Source organism: Dipodomys merriami, unplaced genomic scaffold, assembly GCF_024711535.1.
Source record: "Dipodomys merriami isolate MVZ:Mamm:240054 unplaced genomic scaffold, mDipMer1.0.p SCAF_17, whole genome shotgun sequence".
Lineage (NCBI taxonomy): Eukaryota > Metazoa > Chordata > Mammalia > Rodentia > Heteromyidae > Dipodomys > Dipodomys merriami.
This window is the reverse complement of record NW_027203048.1, coordinates 30642165-30659625: the sequence shown is the minus strand read 5'-3', so window position 1 is coordinate 30659625 and position 17461 is coordinate 30642165. Positions and strand designations below refer to the sequence as shown.

General features: G+C 38.9%; 1 protein-coding gene across 6 annotated transcripts in view; it reads left to right on the top strand.

Moving 5' to 3' along the window:
• Asb3 (ankyrin repeat and SOCS box containing 3) overlaps positions 1–17461 on the top strand; it is a 138346-nt gene that overhangs the window by 94402 nt on the left and 26483 nt on the right. For 3 of the 6 annotated variants that reach the window (XM_070025623.1, XM_070025620.1, XM_070025621.1), the window contains one exon: positions 10155–12909. The exons of 2 other annotated variants lie outside the window; for them this stretch is intronic. In XM_070025623.1, coding sequence (XP_069881724.1) covers positions 10155–10360 — 206 coding nt within the window. In that variant the 3' untranslated portion in view covers positions 10361–12909. Of the gene's footprint in view, positions 1–9577; positions 10004–10154; positions 12910–17461 lie in introns of those variants that run through there. One more of the 6 variants, XM_070025622.1, reaches the window with a different exon arrangement.

The window sequence follows — 17461 nt, the reverse complement described above, 5'->3', positions numbered from 1 at the left end:
AGGTGTTGTGTGGAGTTATTACCATTTCATAAGTCAGGTAATGATTACATTTCTTTTTTTGAACAATGGCACCCCTTTCTTTGCTTTTCCCCAGTTCCCCCCCATTCCAACATACAAGTTGCATAGTTTGTTTTCCATATACCATAACTGTATTTGTTCCCCTTCCTTCTTCCCATTCTGCACTGCCCCTTTGCCCCTCAAAAAAAGACAAAAAAAAAGCCTCAAAGCAAAAACAAACATCAGCAAAAAACCCAAAAAACAAAACCGTGTTTCCATTTCCTGGAATTTGTTTTGATAAATAATACTTTAATAAATAAATTTGATAAATAAATACTTTAAATGTTCAGAGGACTTATACCTTTGGGTTCATCCCCTAATATAATGCCCGGAGACTTGAAGCGCCAGAAAAGACCACCAGGGACCAAAGATCAGTGCAAGCGGCAATGAGTCATTTATTGATGAGCTGGAGCACGGACCCCTCTGTGCACTGATGTCCGAGTGCAGAGAGAGGCCCGCAGCACAGGGTTACAGCACTTTTTATATTTTCTTTGGTAGGGGTAAGGCCTCAGTATGTATTGGCAACGAATCAATACACCACGCGGGAAATTTAAATCATAATTCTAGCGGATGATTGGCGCAATACAAAGCAGGAAAAGGGCTGGGGCTAATAATTGGTCGGGCTAGCGGACTGTTGTGCTCTAAAATAATTGGACGGTACTTCTAGGATGACTTAGGGGAAGTGGTTGCCAAATGGCCACTATCTCTGATCCCGGGCCAGGTGGGGGGGCAGGGGGGGGGTTCTGGAATGTGTACTTTGTCATGCATTCCCTGCCGGAGGTATTTAACTTCAGCTCCAGATCAGGGAGTGAGTTTCTGGGGCTTGAGGGCAGGTAGAATAGCAGCTGCATTCTTTAAGGTTTAGCAAGCCCGTGTACAGAAGCAGAAAGGCAAGTTAAAGAAAATACAAAATGGCAAATACAGGTCTATCTGGTGATATATATATATATATATATATATATATATATATATATATATATATATATATATACACACACACACACATATATAGGTATATATATGTGTATATATATAAGTATATATATATACCTATATATATATACCTATATATATGTATCACGCTTCTCACTAACAGTATTGTTCTTTAGTTTGATTATGTGTGAATACCTGTAAGTTATTATGTCCAATTGTATTTTAGTTCTAGCTTCTGCATATGAGAGAAAACATGCAGTTTGTTTCTCTGAGCTTGACTTATTTAACATGATTTGTTCTAGGTCCATCCATTTCCCTGTAAATGACATCATTTATTCTTTCTAATGGATGAGTAAAATTCCATTATGGATATAAATCATATGTTTTTGGATCCATTCATCTATTGTGGATATGTACCACATTTTTTGGATTCACACATCTATTGTAGGGTATCTGGGCTGTTTCTGTAAGCTGGCTATTGTGAGTAGTAGAGCAATTGAACATGGATGTACAGATGTCTTTATTGTATCCTGATTTGTAATGTTATGGATAGAAGCCCAAGAGTGGTAAGGTTAGGTCATGAGGAAGTTCTATGTTTAGTTTTTTGAGGAACTTCTGAAGGACTAAGCTAACTCCATTCTAAAAGCAAGCCATCATCTCCTGTAAAACTGACCTCAGGTTAAACTTAAGGGACAAAACAGTTATTGGAAAAACCAGTTTTTGGAAAAGTTCTTGGAAAACCCACAATCGAAACTGCAATTATACCCCTAGCAACCCCAGTTAGATAAGGGTTGAGAAACACGACCCCAGTTACTGGAAAATGAACAGGTTGGTCAAGTTCCTGGGAAAAGCAGCTGTAGGGTCATAAACAGTTAAAAAAATGTTGCCTGCATTCCTATGGTTAGTCTTATGTATCCCAACCAATGATCTGCTTGCTATGTTGGGTTTAACCAATCCTGTAACTACTAAGTTGAAAAGCCTCTACCCTTACTGGAATTGATTATGCCCCTAACCAATGAGCTTACCCCGAAATTTGCCCGCGAAATGCTGACCAATTGCTGACTAATTATGTAGAAGCCCACAAACCTCCAGCCCCTCCTATTTGCTGGAGACCCTCTAAGAACCCTACTGAACATGTGGTCGGGGCTCACAACTCTGACCGGCTCCGTCAGTGACGATTATGAGTCCAGGCTTGAGCTTGCAAATAAACGACTCTTTTGCTGTTTGCATTGGTCGTGGTCTCTGGGGGTCGCTCCGGGGTCTCGAGTGTGAGTCTAACACTTCCAGATTGTTTTGTCCAGAGTGATTGTACTAGTTTATATTCCCAGCAACAATGTAGTAGAGTTCCTTTTTCCCATGTCCCCGCCATCATTTGCTGTTTGAGATGAATCTCAGTTGTTTTGATTTGCATTTCCTCTATGGCCAGGGTTGTTGACCATTTCCTCTTATTTTCCATTCTTTTTCTTCTGTGAAGTCTCTCTTTAGCTCCTTTGCCCATTTATTGATTGGTTTATTAGTTTGAGGGAGGGTTTATAGTTTTTAAGCTCCTTGTATAGTTTGAATATATTGGGCTTTTTTTCAAGTATATTGCTGGTAAAGATTTTCTCCAAGTCAGGATGTAAATTTTTATTAAAATAAAATATAGAGTCCTTAAAATTCTCAATCTGACAGACCAGGGAACAGCTTTTAAACCTTTAAAGATATATTGAGAAAATAATAGACTTAAAAAAAAACCCCAAAACTCCCAACAAGCCAGTACCACATTTCTTATTACCAAAATAATAAAAACCTCATGCTGCATAGATACTGAATTTTTCTACTTATCTGATCAACCAGTAAAAAGCAAGCACTGAAGGTCTTCAACTATAATTAATATATTATTCATTTCTTTTTCTGTGTGTCAGTTGTGGGACTTGAACTCTGGGCCTGGGCACTATCCCTCAGCTCTTCAGCTCAAGGCGAGTGTTTTACCACTTGAGCCACAGCGCCACTTCCGGTTTTCTCGGTGGTTTATTGGAGATAGGAGTTTCATGGACTTTCCTGCCCAGGCTGGCTTTGAACTGCTGACCACTCACTCTATCATTTTTGTTCCAAATGTGGACCATAGGCAGACGTCTTTAATAAAAGTTACAAGTTTTGTTTGTTTTTCTTTTTGAGCAGTCCTGCAGTAAATATACACCAACTGAAGATCAGGGTATTTGAAATGACTTTCCAAGGTTACACTATTAGTTGGTAATGCCTCCTTAACTCCAGCACAGCTCTTATTGCTAGACAGCGCCTTTTCTCTTATTTCATTTATTGTTACTATACTGATTATTCAAATTTTACTTCCTGCTCCAATCTCTTTATTTTTTAGAATCTTCAGATAGTTTTCTTCTGTATATTCTCTAGAGATTTGGTTATAATCAGAGGAAGACAGAGGTTATATAAGTAACTAAGAACAATTGGGGATAAAAAGCTGTAAATCATCTTGAAAGGACAGTATGAAGGAAATGGCCTAGAAGTTAAATGAGTACCTTTGATATGGTAAGCAATGCAAAGGAGCCAAAGAAATATAGTCCAGTGGACTTTGAACATTGTCATGGAAACAGTGTAGAGATGAATGGTTGTGGTAAATGTTATGTACATATATAAGATGCAGATTTAGTCTGTGTTATAAATGTTGGCATCAACAAGCATCATGAATTAAGAATTATGAGATTCATGTTGATTGTTGTGATTTTAATGAAACTTGATTTTAATAAAACTTCATATAATATCTAGCATATAAAAATGCATGAAATTGAAAGGTTTCTATAGAAATGAAAGGTCAGGTTGCTTGTCTGCTAGTAGAGCTATAGATAAAAACTGGGTTTAGCATATACTAAATAGAAAATGGTTGGGTCAGGAAAATAAGTTAAAGTGTAACATGTTTCACACATTGTTTGCTGGGCTATCATCTTAAGAACACAGAATGATTTAACAAATATGAATCACATTTTAATAGGTTTCCTTGAGAGTATGTTTACCTACAGCTTCTGTGGCCTTTTTAAATTATAAATTCAAGGACTAGCTTGATCTACCAGCCTCGTGGCAACACATCTGGAAATAGTGCACATCACTAAAACATTCATAGGAGTCGTGTGTGCTTTGAAATATTGCATATCTGGTTAAAAAATTCCCTTGGTATTTACTGGCATTTTAAACTGAAATGTCACTGATGGGCAGAGTTTTGTCTATGTTAATAATATTCAGCTGAAAGAATACCTCAGTTCAATTGAACACAATTTTTACCTCTAATTGTTAATTAGGCCAGCAGTACTCTCAGAAGGAAAATCAAAATGGTGCAATTAAAATTTGAACCAATATCCGAAGCAACTATAACTTTACTTTAAAAAAAAATTCTAAAACTTAGGTAGTTTCAGTGGATATATGGGGTATGCATGGCTTAGAAAAACCTATATTTGGAGTGTAGACCATTTGGATCTAGTTAATAACAGCTATGTTGTTAATACTTGGTGTCAGGTAGGCCAGGCATTCATGCTTCCCTCTAACAGATGTCTGTTGGTTCAGTTTGGCTTGATAACAAATGGTTAAGCTTCTGTATATGTATTAACATAAATGCATGATTTATTAAGCTAAAGATTGGACTTCAAGCTAGGTGCTGGTGGCTCACATCTGTAATCCTAATTACTCCGGAGGCAAGATGTGAGGTTCAAAACCAGCCTGGACAAGAAAGTCCGTGAGACACTTATCTCTAAAAAACTACTTGGGAAAACCTGGAAGTGGTTCTGTGGCGCTAGCATAAAGAGGCTCAGGGACAGTGCCCCTAAGTTCAAGCCCCAGACCAGCAAAAAAAAAAAAAGGACTTCATTGGTGTCAGGAAAGAATTGTTGGTACTGCAGGGGGGTAGGAAAGCCAGAGAAACTTCTTCTCCAGTCAGCCTGAGGAGTTTTTGAGTCTGTAATGTATCAGAGACAGCAAAGCTGAAGCTGTACTAAGGAACCCTTATTCCTAGCCGAGCAGTTTTCCTCATCTCACAGCTATCCTGTGTTTTCCTTTTGGGTATATAATAAATACTCACATTAAAAAGAATGTGAAGGAAGAGCTTAATTTAATGATAAATATTGAGCCCTTCACTGAATGTAAGTGGGCATTTTCTGAACCATCTTCACTTTAAACTACCACCACCCTGATTAAGCAGTCTTGTCATTTCCTCTCAGCCCATCTGACTATGCTCATGGCAGGCGCAATATTTGCTACTGGTAGACTTTTCTCAAGAATTGCCAGCATACCTTTTCCTTCCCAGATGACTTCTTTTTTTTTGGGGGGGGGGGTCCGGTCGTGGGGCCTGAACTCTGGGCCTGGGCGCTGTCCCACAGCTCTTCAGCTCAAGGCTAGCGCTCTATCACTTGAGTTACAGCGCCACTTCCGGGTTTTTTCTTTTTGCTTATGTGGTGCTGAGGAATCGAACCCAGGGCCTCAGGCATGCAAGGCAAGCACTCTACCACTGAGCCAACTTCCCAGCCCCCCAGATGACTTCTATGCCTACCAGTTTTGTATATATCTGAAAATTCATTACATTTGTACATATTATTGTAATTAAATAATTTAACTCCAAATTGCATAAGCCAGTGACTGAAACAGAGTGTGAGAACAGAATCATTGTTTCTGTTACAGTAAAGATGATTTTTTTTTCTTTTAAAGTGAGGTTGCCCAGTTTGGCCTCAAACTCGTTTCATGCAATACTCCAACCTCAGCTTCCCAAGAAGCTGAAACTACAGAGGTATACCATAAGACCTATCTTCAAGCTCTATTAAAAACTTGATAAACATAATAGCATAAAGAAACTCAATGAAAGCTGCTTATCAATAGATGGCTAAAGAGGAGAAAGGAGAAAGAGAACTGTTGGGGAGGGGAGCTAAGTACTAGCTAGAAGGAGGTAGGCTAATGAGAGTGAAAGAAGATGGATATTGTTGAAATAAATTACTGCCAGTATGAAAATAGAACTCTGAAACCTCTGGAACTTGTAGTAGGAAAGGATATGGAGTGGGATTAAAAGGGGAGTTATGAAGGATTGATTGGGCTACATTATTTATGTGTGTGGATATGTCATAATGAAATCCCCCTTGTATAGCTGATATATACTGACTGATGAAAGAAAACTTGGTAAAGATAAGCACTGAACAGAAGTGGAAGTTGAATTAGAAAGACAGGAGAAATACAAAAATATAGAGAGATTTAGTACTCACCTTGCTTTACACACACACACACACACACACACACACACACTTTTTTTTGCCAGTTGTGGGGACACACACACACACACACACACACACACACACACACACACACACACACACACACACACACACACACACACACACACACACACACACACGTGTTTTTTTGTTTTTTTTTTTGCCAGTTGTGGGGCCTGAACTCTGAGCCTGGGCTTCTGTCCCTCAGCTCTTCAGCTCAAGGCTAGCGCTCTACCACTTGAGCTACAGCACCACTTCTGGCTTTTTCTGCTTATGTGGTGCTGAGGAATCAAACCCAGGGCCTCATGCATGCAAGGCAAGCACTCTACCACTGAGCCACCTTCCCAGCCCGCTTCATATATATTTTCAAATCTAGGCTGTAACTTAGAGAAGTGAACTGCCAACTGCATTGTGGGTGTGGCTTATATATGCACTTAATTTCACTCTTAATTTTTCTTTTTGCAGTGCTGGGGATTGAACCTAGGGCCTCATAGTGCTAGGCAAGCACTCTATACTGGACCTATGTCCCCAGCTGTGCATGCATTTTAAGTGAGTGTCATAAGTATGTATGGTTTGGTCACTTGCTTTGAGATGGTTTATTATTATTTAGTTCAATTATCATTCCTGATTTTATAAAGTGTAAGAGGGCTTCCTTATGAGTGGCAGTTGAATACAACCTTTTCACATCTTTGCAGAACTGTGGCACTTGCAATTTGAGCATACATACTTCTTCCTATTTCTCCAATGCTATCATGTTTTCCTATCTTTCAAGCAAGAAAAGTAACTGCTGGCTTTCCATTACCGTAACATATACCCAGAATTTGATTTACAAGAGAAAAGGTTTACTTTGGCACACAATTTTGGAAGTTCTAATTTGTGATTGGTTGATTCTTTTGCTTTGGGGACAGTAATAAGATAGCACATTATGGCAAGAGTGTAGTAGGATAAAATTGCCCATTCATGGTCAGGAAGACTCCCACAATCTTAAAAAAAATTCTGCATTTTTTATTGGTGCGTATTAATTATACAATGTGACAGTGACATTTCCACACATGTATATGATACATTCTGATCATATTCACCATCCCACAATCTTTTCCTTCTGGGGCATTCCTCTTATGGCCCAAAGACCTTCCCCTTCATCTCAAACTTAAAAAAAAATTAATATCAATTAATTGTACAAGGGTGTTTCGTTTTAACATGTCAGTTTGTATACATAGTGCCTCTTTTTTTTTTTTGGACATCCTGGGGCTTGAATTCAGGACTGGGGTACTGTACCTGAGCTTCGCTTGCTCAAGGCTAGCACTCTGCCACTTGAGCTACAGTGCCATTTCCGGCCTTTTCTGTTTATGTGGTATTGAAGAATTGAACTCAGGACTTCCTGCATGCTAGGCAAGTACTCTACCACTAAGCCACCTTTCTAGCCCCATAATGCATCTTGATCAGGGTCACCTCCTCCAGCCCAAATCTCAACTCTTGAACCTCTCAGCCCATTACCTCTGTGCCATTCTTTAGCACATGGCCTTTGGTGGAGGGTGAGGGTGCAATCCAGATCCAAATTATAACAAAGATTCTTCTCAATTTACAGAAAGTATACAATTTATTCATTATTTTTAATTAAAAATTATTATGAAGTACTTGTACAAAAGGGTTTCAACTTAACATGTGAGTATGTAAGTATAAGACATGGGTATGACACCATGTAAACAATATACATGATGGAATTTTACTATACATTTATTAAATCTATGTATGTGTGTATGTGTATGTATTTATGGACAGTACTGGAGTTTGAATTCAGGGCCTTATAATTTCCAGGCTGGTGCTCTACCACTTGAGCCACACTGCTAGTTCTGGCTATTATTTATTTATTTATTTTTGTTGTTGGTTGTGGGGCTTAACTCTGGGCCTGAGCCTATTCCTCAGCTCTTCAGCTCAAGGCTAGCGCTCTACCACTTGAGCTACAGTGCTACTTGAGATAAGAGTTTCAGGGACTTACCTGCCTGGGCTGGCTTTGAACCAAGATCCTCAGATCTCAGCCTCCTGAGTAGCTAGGATTACAGGTGTGAGCCTTCAGCGCCCAGCCTGGCTATTTATTTATTTATTTATTTTGTGTGTGTGTGTGTGTTTGTACTGGTCCTTACTCAAGGTTTGGGTACTGCCGTGAGCATTTGTGATCAAAGCTAATAATGTACCACTTGAGCCACAGCTCTACTTCCATCTTTCTCCATCTTTTGGTGGTTAATTGGAAATAAGAGTCTCATGGACTTTCCTTTTCCTGCACCAGCTGGCTTTGAACTGTGATCCTCAGAGCTCAGCCTCCTGAGTAGCTAGGATTATAGGCATGAGCTACTTGGACCCCACCTTCTAACTTTGACTTAAGAAAATACCCATCTTTTCTTAAACTTACATTTTTAGGTACAAAATCAGATAACTTTCTTTTTATTAGCATTATAGTATTAGTTAATACAGAGTGGATTTTACTGTGACATTTCCATTTATATATACAATGTGTTCAAATCAATCTCATTCCCTTTAGCAGTCTCCCTTCCTTCCTAAAACTATTCCAGTAAGTCTCATTGTTCTATTTTCATGAATGCTGTTTTTTTCTGTAGTTTGACAAATTTCTTAAACTTTAAGCTTAACTTCAATTAAATTTAAGATGTGAAGTTAACTTTAGTGGTATAGAAGATAAGGAAGATGATAGAGAATTAATGTGTGCTGGCCCATTAGGGATCAGGGATTAAGGTTTAAGGAACCCTTTACTTGGTGCTAGACTACCTGGTCTTGTATCACTTGTGCTCTTGATGGTATTTTTGATGCTCTGATGCTAGTCAATTAATCACAGGGATTTATAAAAGATTTCTTATACTAACTAAAGGTTTGATTCACATAAAAGCACTAGTTGTTTTAGTATTCTCACTTTTCATGGACATTAACCTCTTCAGTTAAAATTTTTCATCTTGGAAAATGAAACTGCTATCATGTGGTGGTTCTTAATTTTATTCATAGCATGATCACTTAGTTGAGAATTAGCTTTTGGCTGCTGTGACTTTAGCAAAAACCCTGGGCACATATAGAGGCTTTAGAGTCAGATGGACCTGAGTTTGAATCTTGGCTTTATCGTTACCAGGTCTGTAACCATTGGAGAGTTACTTATAAATATATGTTTTCTTATCTTTATGATAGCATAATAATATATACCTCAGGTAAGTTGTATGTGTGCGTGCGGTTACATGTGCTCACTTCATAAGGATAATGAAGATGAAAGAGAATATGTGTGAAGTTTATGGTCATATGTTCCCTTTGTCTCTGTGCCCATTTTAAAATTTTATTTTATGTCACAGCTGAAAAGAAGATCATGTGGACACTTTTGGACACTTTACATCCATTCCCTTGATGTAGCAGGTAGTGGTGTGTCCTGTCATTTTTAAAGTTAGCACATCCATTTCTTCAATGTCACACAACTATTGTTAGATCTTTAGAATTTAAACATTTAGTTTTTATGCTGACTTTGTATGATCAATAGCTGGAGGGAGGGACACCAGATTAAATGAATGAAGTCTTTTACTTGTAACCTTTAGTTTTCCAGGGGACTGGGATCTGGAAAATAGTGTTTTGAGGGTCAGCCTAGTAGAAAAGGCTGTAGGACTCTATCTCCAAAATAAGTGGCAAAAAGAGGACTGGAGGTATGGCTCAAGTGGTAGAGCACCAGCCTAACAAGTAAAACCAAGCAAGCACTAGGCCTTGAGTACAAACCCCAGTACCACAAATAGGAAAAAAAAAAAAAAAATGAAGCCCAAGCCATGTATCACTTCTTATTTACTAGGTGGCTAGGGGCAATGGTGCTTGCATTTACCTTAAAGTACTGTTAGATCTTTCTGTTAAAATTGCTTGCCTTTTTTTGTTTGTTTATTTCTCCAGCCTCTGTTCCATGCCTAACCCATCTTTGTCGTTTGGAAATTCGGTCCAGCCTAAAACTAGAACACCTTCGATCTGACAGTTTTATCCGTCAGTTACCGCTTCCCACAAGTCTACATAATTATTTGCTCTATGAAGACGTTCTGAGGAGGAACGAGGTTCCTGAACTGGCAACTATTCATGATGGAGAAATCAGTGAAGCTAGTTGAAACAGCTCATTTCTTACTCTGGAAGCTATCAAGACAACAGAGCCATGGAGTACAGATTATTCATGACTTTGTAGTCATAGAAGATAGGTTTTGCTTATGTGATTTGGTTAGGTTTGGGGGTTAGTAATAAATACGAATGTTTACAATGGGCTTCTCAGTAAAAAGATATTGTAAGTTTTATTTGTATTACTTTTTGCAGTTTCATTTCCAGTTACACTTTGTTGTAATATTTATTTCTACTTTATTCTGAATTCTGCTGCTGCTTTTAGTGCTAGACATGGTGCATTTCCACCTCTGTTTCATGTTCACCTGGTGCTTGCAACCAAGAATAGAAAGCATACACTGCACCAGAGTATGAGTAACTGCACTTACTATTTTATTTGGGGATGATTATTTCGTAAGTGATCTTATCCTGTTGTTGTATTCTGTTTTCACTTCCTAATCCAGTTACTTGATGCAAGAATGGTATTCGTTACCTTTTCACATGTAAACTCAGGGGATTTTTTTTTTGCCAGTCTTGGGGCTTGAACTCGGCCTGGGCACTGACCCTGAGCTTCTTTTTGCTCAAGGCTAGCACTCTACCACTTGAAACACAGCACCACTTCCAGCCTTTTCTGTTTATGTGGTACTGAGGAATCGAACCCAGGGCTTCATGCATGCTAGGCAAGCACTCTACCACTAAGCCACATTCCCAGCTTGGAATTTTTTTTTTTTTTTTTTTTTTTTTAGGATTATAGATCAGTTGTATTGCTGGTCCCTCTTCCTTAAGTTTTTTATTTTTATTTTTTTAATTTTACTCTTTGGAAAATTATGTCACATTGGTGTGATCTCAAAGACATGTTCAGTTTAAAAAATATTAGATTAGCTGGGCAGCAGTAGCTCATGCCTACTCAGGAGGCTGAGATCTGAGGATTGCAGTTCCAAGGTGGCCCAGGCAGGAAAGTCCATGAGACTCCAAACTACCAAAAAGTCGGAGAATGATGCTGTGGCTCAAAGTGGTAGAGCATTAGTCTTTAGCACAAAAGCTCAGGGTCAATGCCAGGCCCTGAGTTCTAGCCCCAGGTCAGTTTTAGGAGCATTTTACCACATTTGGATATTATTAAGAGAGGAACATTTCTGTGTCACCATCTTTAAAGAAAGAATGGTGCATACTTCAGAGTTACTACCAAATATAGCAATCAGGCTCTTTTCAGCTCCACAGTCAGTGGGCAGCTTTGTTCCCATGAAGCATTTATTGCCAGTTTTAGTAATACTTTAGTGGTTTTCTTTTATAATCTACATGGTTTATCAAACAGTACATGAAGACCTCATAATCCTAGGTTAATGAAGCACTGCATCATGAGTCAGTCTAAGTCTATAGACAGAAAGAACCAAATACAGAATCAAATGAGCCTGATTAGAGATCGTGGAGACTAGCTTTGAGAGAAAGATAGGACAGCAGTGCCACCATGGACAACTGGACAGCTAGAGATTGGTCCAACGGAAGCAAGTCTTTTATCTTGTTCTTACCCTGTGGTTGAAATAGATGGAACAGATCACCTAGGTCCATCTCAGATCGTCCTTCACTGTTCTGACAAAAGTCATGAGGACAACATTGTTAAGATCCAAAAGAATGGCTGGACTCTGTCTTCACTTTAGGAACTTCCTGTGGGGTGAACGTAGAATTTGAATATATGTGTACAGGTGGCAGAAGTTTAGCTGTTGAGAACCAGGTGGCAATTCTGGTAACTTAAAAAATTCCAAAATTCCATGTAGTATTTAAAATGTTGCAACCTTTATTTTTTAAACCATTATAGCTCTCAGTTTTTTCCTAGACCAAATGTACCTTGAATGTTTCAATCTTATGTAGTTTGTTCATATTTGTATGTTTATATATGTAATAAAAACTCAAGTATCCACAAGTTCGTGTTGAGCTCTTCATTTTGAAGATGTGAAAATCAATACAGATGATCCCTGAGTGATAGTCAACTTTGCAGTGGGACAGAACTGACATATATTTTGCACTGTTTAGAGCTTTAACCTTTTCCTGGGCTAGCAACATGCAGTGTGGTCTCCTTAGGGTTCTGAGCATTGGCAGCTTCTAGTCAGCCATGTGACCATAAGGGTAAACAGCGGACACTCTACAATACAGATATGTTTAGTAGATTACATGAATTAAATACATTTTCAACTTAGGACATTTTCAACTTACAGTAGTGTTTTAGAAACCTTTAAAAGCTTTTGGTATTTAAGTAATTACTATAGTTTGGATTTCGAGTGTTAAAGGCATGGACCCCAGTCTGTGGCACTATGGAGGTATAGTAGAACTTTAAAGAGATAGAACCTAAAGGAAGAAGTTAGGTCACTGGGATGTGTCCTTGAAGGTGACATTGGGACTTCCAACTCTTTGTCTTTTCTTCCTAGCCACTATGAGGTGAACAGATCTGTTCCACCAGTGGTTCTCTATGTTCTGTCACATCATAGGCACAAAAGAATTAAGGCTAGGTGCCTGCTACTAATCCTTGTTACTTGGAAGGTGGAGATTAGGTGGATTCTGGCTCAAAGCCAGCCTGGGCTAGCGGGGGGGGGGGGGGGGGGCGGGGGGGAGGAGGGTGGAGAGGAGGAAGTAAGACCCTATTTCAACTAGTAGTTGACCATAGCGATGTGTGCCTATCTTCCTGGCTATGTGGGAGATTGAAATTGGGAGGACTGCAGTTGTAGGTCATCAGCCTGGGTATGTAAAGTTGTGAGATTCCATGGCAACATAGAAGACTGGACATGGTGGTAGGTTTCTGTCATTCTAGCTATGGTAGGATGCCTGAATAGGATGATTGTGATTCAGACTGGCACTGGAAGATTGTAAGGCCCTATCTCAAACAAACAAAATCGGGCATGGTTCAAACATGGTTCAGGCATCCCTATGAAGCATACCCTAAGTTCAGTACCCAATACTACCACCATCCAAATATATATGTAAATCAAACCATCTTCATAATTTGTACACTGGTCTATCTTTTTGTGTGAATGAAACCTGCAATTGAGCTAAGGCCATGAGTGATTGCAGAATTGGAATTGGTAAGATTGAAAAGAAAACGGACCATTTTCTGTGCTGATTCTTTTCTTAAGATTATCTGCACAGAACATACAGTCCTTCCTTACCATTTGTAAAGGAAAGCAGAGAATGGAGGTGAGTCCTTTGTGAGCCTGCTTTTAGTCATCTGGCTTCTGTCTAGAGTAGTCACATAATTGCGTGTCTTGCATTACTCTAGGATTACTTTGTATGGTATGTGTTTCTAATGGAGGAATTTAAACTAGCAGTTGTTGCAAGGAAGAGCCTTGTCTGCATGGTTTTTCTGTTTCTTGGCTTCTTCTGCATAGCACTAATAGATGAAGCAGAACAGGTGGTAATTGCCACTGGCGCATTGAGACTTGTGAATAGCATCTGTTTATGTCTCTTTTACCATCAAATGGTTAGCATCCCCTCTTCACTGCTTTCCTATGTGGATGATAAAGTCTATCATGAGTCATTATAAGGTGCTAATTTACACTCTTTTTACCATGATGAAACTAGTGAAGAAGAAAGTCCATCTGGTGACTTAAATAAGACTGTGGTTTGAACTGAATAATTCACAAGAAGGTACAACAGTACTTCTGAGGTCATTATGGATTATTGGTCAAATAATATGTGCCAAAGATAGCAATCTCAAGCCTGAATGTGTTTTCTTAGGTGCATTAGTTAATATTGTAAAATCTAGATTTTGGTTTTGACACAAAATTGTATTTTTTATTATTTTAAAAATTATTTCTGATTGCACAAAATGTTTCAATTCAATATACTATTTAATTATATCAGACAATAAAGTATTCAAATCTTTATGGTCATTATCTTGCTTGTGATTATTTGGTTTTAGTAAGCCCATTCTTTTTTTTTTTTTTTTTTTTTAAAGTAAGCCCACTCTTAAATGTCATACTGTGGTATTTGTTTATGTGTGTTGTAAATGCATACTTACTATTTATTTATTTATTTGGTCATGGGGCTTGAACTCTGGGCCTGGGCACTGTCCCTGAGCTCTTCAGCTCAAGGCTAGGTACTTTACCACTTGAGCCACAGTGCCACTTCTTTTTCTGTTCATGTGGTGCTGAAGAATTGAACCCAGGACCTCATGAATGCGAGGCAAGCACTCTACCACTGAGCTACCTTCCCAGTCCCTCTTTTCTAATCTTTGTAATGATAAATTTCAAGCATAAAAAATAGAATATTACATAATGAACTAGTTCCCACCAATGACCTCCCTCCTATTGGCATTTTAAAGCAAATTCCACAAGTAACATTTGTCATACTTTAGTATGCATTCTAAAGTTAAGGACTCTCTTTTTAAAACTAACAACAATATCACCACATTTTCCTAAAAAATTAAGTACTAATATCTACTCTTAATTTTTTTTTTTTTGTCGGTCGTGGGTCTTGAACTCTGCGCCTGGGTGCTGTCCCTGCGCTCTTCAGCTCAAGGCGAGCGCTCTACCGCTTGAACCACAGCACCATTTCTGGTTTTCTAGTGCTTTATTGGAGATAAGAATCTCACAGAAGTGGCGCTGTGGCTCAAGTGGTAGAGCGCTCGCCTTGTGCTGAAGAGCTGAGGGACAGCACTCAGGCCCAGAGTTCAAGCCCCACGACCGACAAAAAAACAAACAAAAAAGAATCTCACAGAGTTTCTTGCCCTGGCTGGCTTTGAACCTCGGTCCTCAGATCTCAGCCTCCTCAGTAGCTAGGATTACAGGCATGAGCTACCGGCGCCCGACCTCTACTCTTAATTTTTAAAAAATGTTTCACTCTAGGTCTGAAAAGGATTTTTAAGATGTGATGTTTGGTTGAAGGCTTTGGATTACTTTCCATCCTATTTCCTCCTCACGAAGGAAAACAATTTATAGTTTGTTCTTTAATTTATTTTAAACATAAACATGTTTTCAAAGTGCTTCCTTTGTATAAAAAATTTCATCTTGCTGAGAAGTTTTTATTTTTATTTTGTCACTATATCCTGATGATAAGTCCATAAGATGGAATATGAAATTATTACAGTAATTTATAGGACTTGCCCTCATTTATTTATTTGTCTATCTATTTATTTAGTCGGTTGTGGGTCTTGAACTTGGCCTGGGCACTGTCCCGCAGCTCTTCAGCTCAAGGCTAGTGCTCTACCACTTGAGCCACAGCACCACTTCCACTTTTCTGGTGGTTAATTGAAGAGTCTCATGTACTTTCTTGCACAGGCCGCTTTGAACCATGATCCTCAGATCTCAGCCTCCTGAGTAACTAGGATTGCAGGCTTGAGCCACTAGCACCTGGTTTCTTTTATTTTTAATACATGATATTACTCTACTGTGAAGACATGCAGTGGATTACTCAACATTTCTGCCATTGGTGGGCCTTTGCCAGTTTAGCCTTGGGAAACTCCTAGAAATGTTACAAGGTAGGTCAGTGCAAGTTGGGTGCTGGTGGCTCATGCCTGTAATCCTAGCTACTCAGGTGACTAAGATCTGAGGTCCTGGTTTGAAACTAGCCCACACAAGAAAGTCCATGAGTCTCTCACATCCAATTAATCACAGAAAAAGCTGGAAGTGCTGCTGTGGCTCAATGGTAGAGTGCTAGCCTTGAGCAAAAGAAGCTTAGGAACAGCACCCATGCTCAAAGTTCTAGCTCAAGGACAGGAGGAGAAAAAAAGGAAATAGAAATACAGTAGAAATAGAATAGAAATTTGCTAGATATGTTTATTAGTAATGAGTGTAATGAGAGACATCAGAGTGGCAATAAAGTTTTCAAACTTCAACTATTTGTCAATCTCATAGGTGAATATAGTTTTTGCTTGTGTTTGTGATACTAAGGATTAAACTCAGGGCCTGACAAATACTAGGAAAGAGCTCTATGCTAAACCCTCAGCCTATCGATATAGTTGTGATTTCTCTTATGAGCAAATGTTGATGGGAAGGATAGATCTATGTGACTGTCTGGTACCCCGGCTTTTATTAGAAAAGCCATTTTTCTTATCAAATCAAGACATTAATTAGTATTATATTTCTATAAGCTCTTTTCTTTCTCATTTACCTGTCTCAAATTCTGTTCCTATATAAACTGTTCTAATGATAATATATATATATATATATATATATATATATATATATATATATATATATATATATGTTCTGATACCTGACAATATCAGCTCCTCCTTCTTATTACCCTCTTAGGATTTTCCCAGCTATTTTTCCTTGTTTCTTCCTGTTGATAAACTTTAAATAATAATTCTAGCTCCAGTAAAGAGCTTTATAATATTTTCATTGGGATTGTGCTAAATTTATCAACTAATTTGCTGAGACCTAATTAACATTTGTGAGATACGTCTTCCTTTACAAAATCAAGATATGGGTCTTTTGTTCTTATATTTTTAATAACTTCTAGTCATCTAGAGCAGTATGGAATGCTTGCTTGACCCCAGTACTTTAGGTCCAGCCTGGGCAACGTAATGAGAAACATCCCTTAAAAAAAGATACCCTGGGGCTGGGAAGGTGGCTCAGTGGTAGAGTGCTTGTCTTGCATGCATGAGTCCCTGGGTTCGATTCCTCAGCACCACATAAGCAAAAAGAAAAAAGCCAGAAGTGGCTCTGTGGCCCAAGTGGTAGAGCACTAGCCTTATGCTGAAGAGCTGAGGGCCAGCGCCCAGGCCCAGAGTTCAGGCCCCACGACTGGACCCCCCCCCCATAAAATAAGATACCCATTAAACACCCACCTCCCCCATGCAATGTGTTAGAAATAGCAGAGCCTAGGGTTATAAAAAGCAATCTCTCTCTCCTCTCTCTCTCTCTCTCTCTCTCTCTCTCTCTCTCTCTCTCCTCTTCATTTTTGGCATATTGTGAAGAAGATTAATTTACAAGTAGAGATGACATTCAGGTATTCTGGCCAGTAGTTACAGTTCAACATCCAGCCAGTGTCCAGTGGCAGTCATTAGACATAGGAATTAGCAAGTTTTCAGAAGAGTGTAGAAGATTCTTTTGAAAAAGCTGGGCGCCAGTGGCTCACACCTGTAACCCTAGCTACTCAGGAGGCTGAGATCTGAGGATCACAGTTCA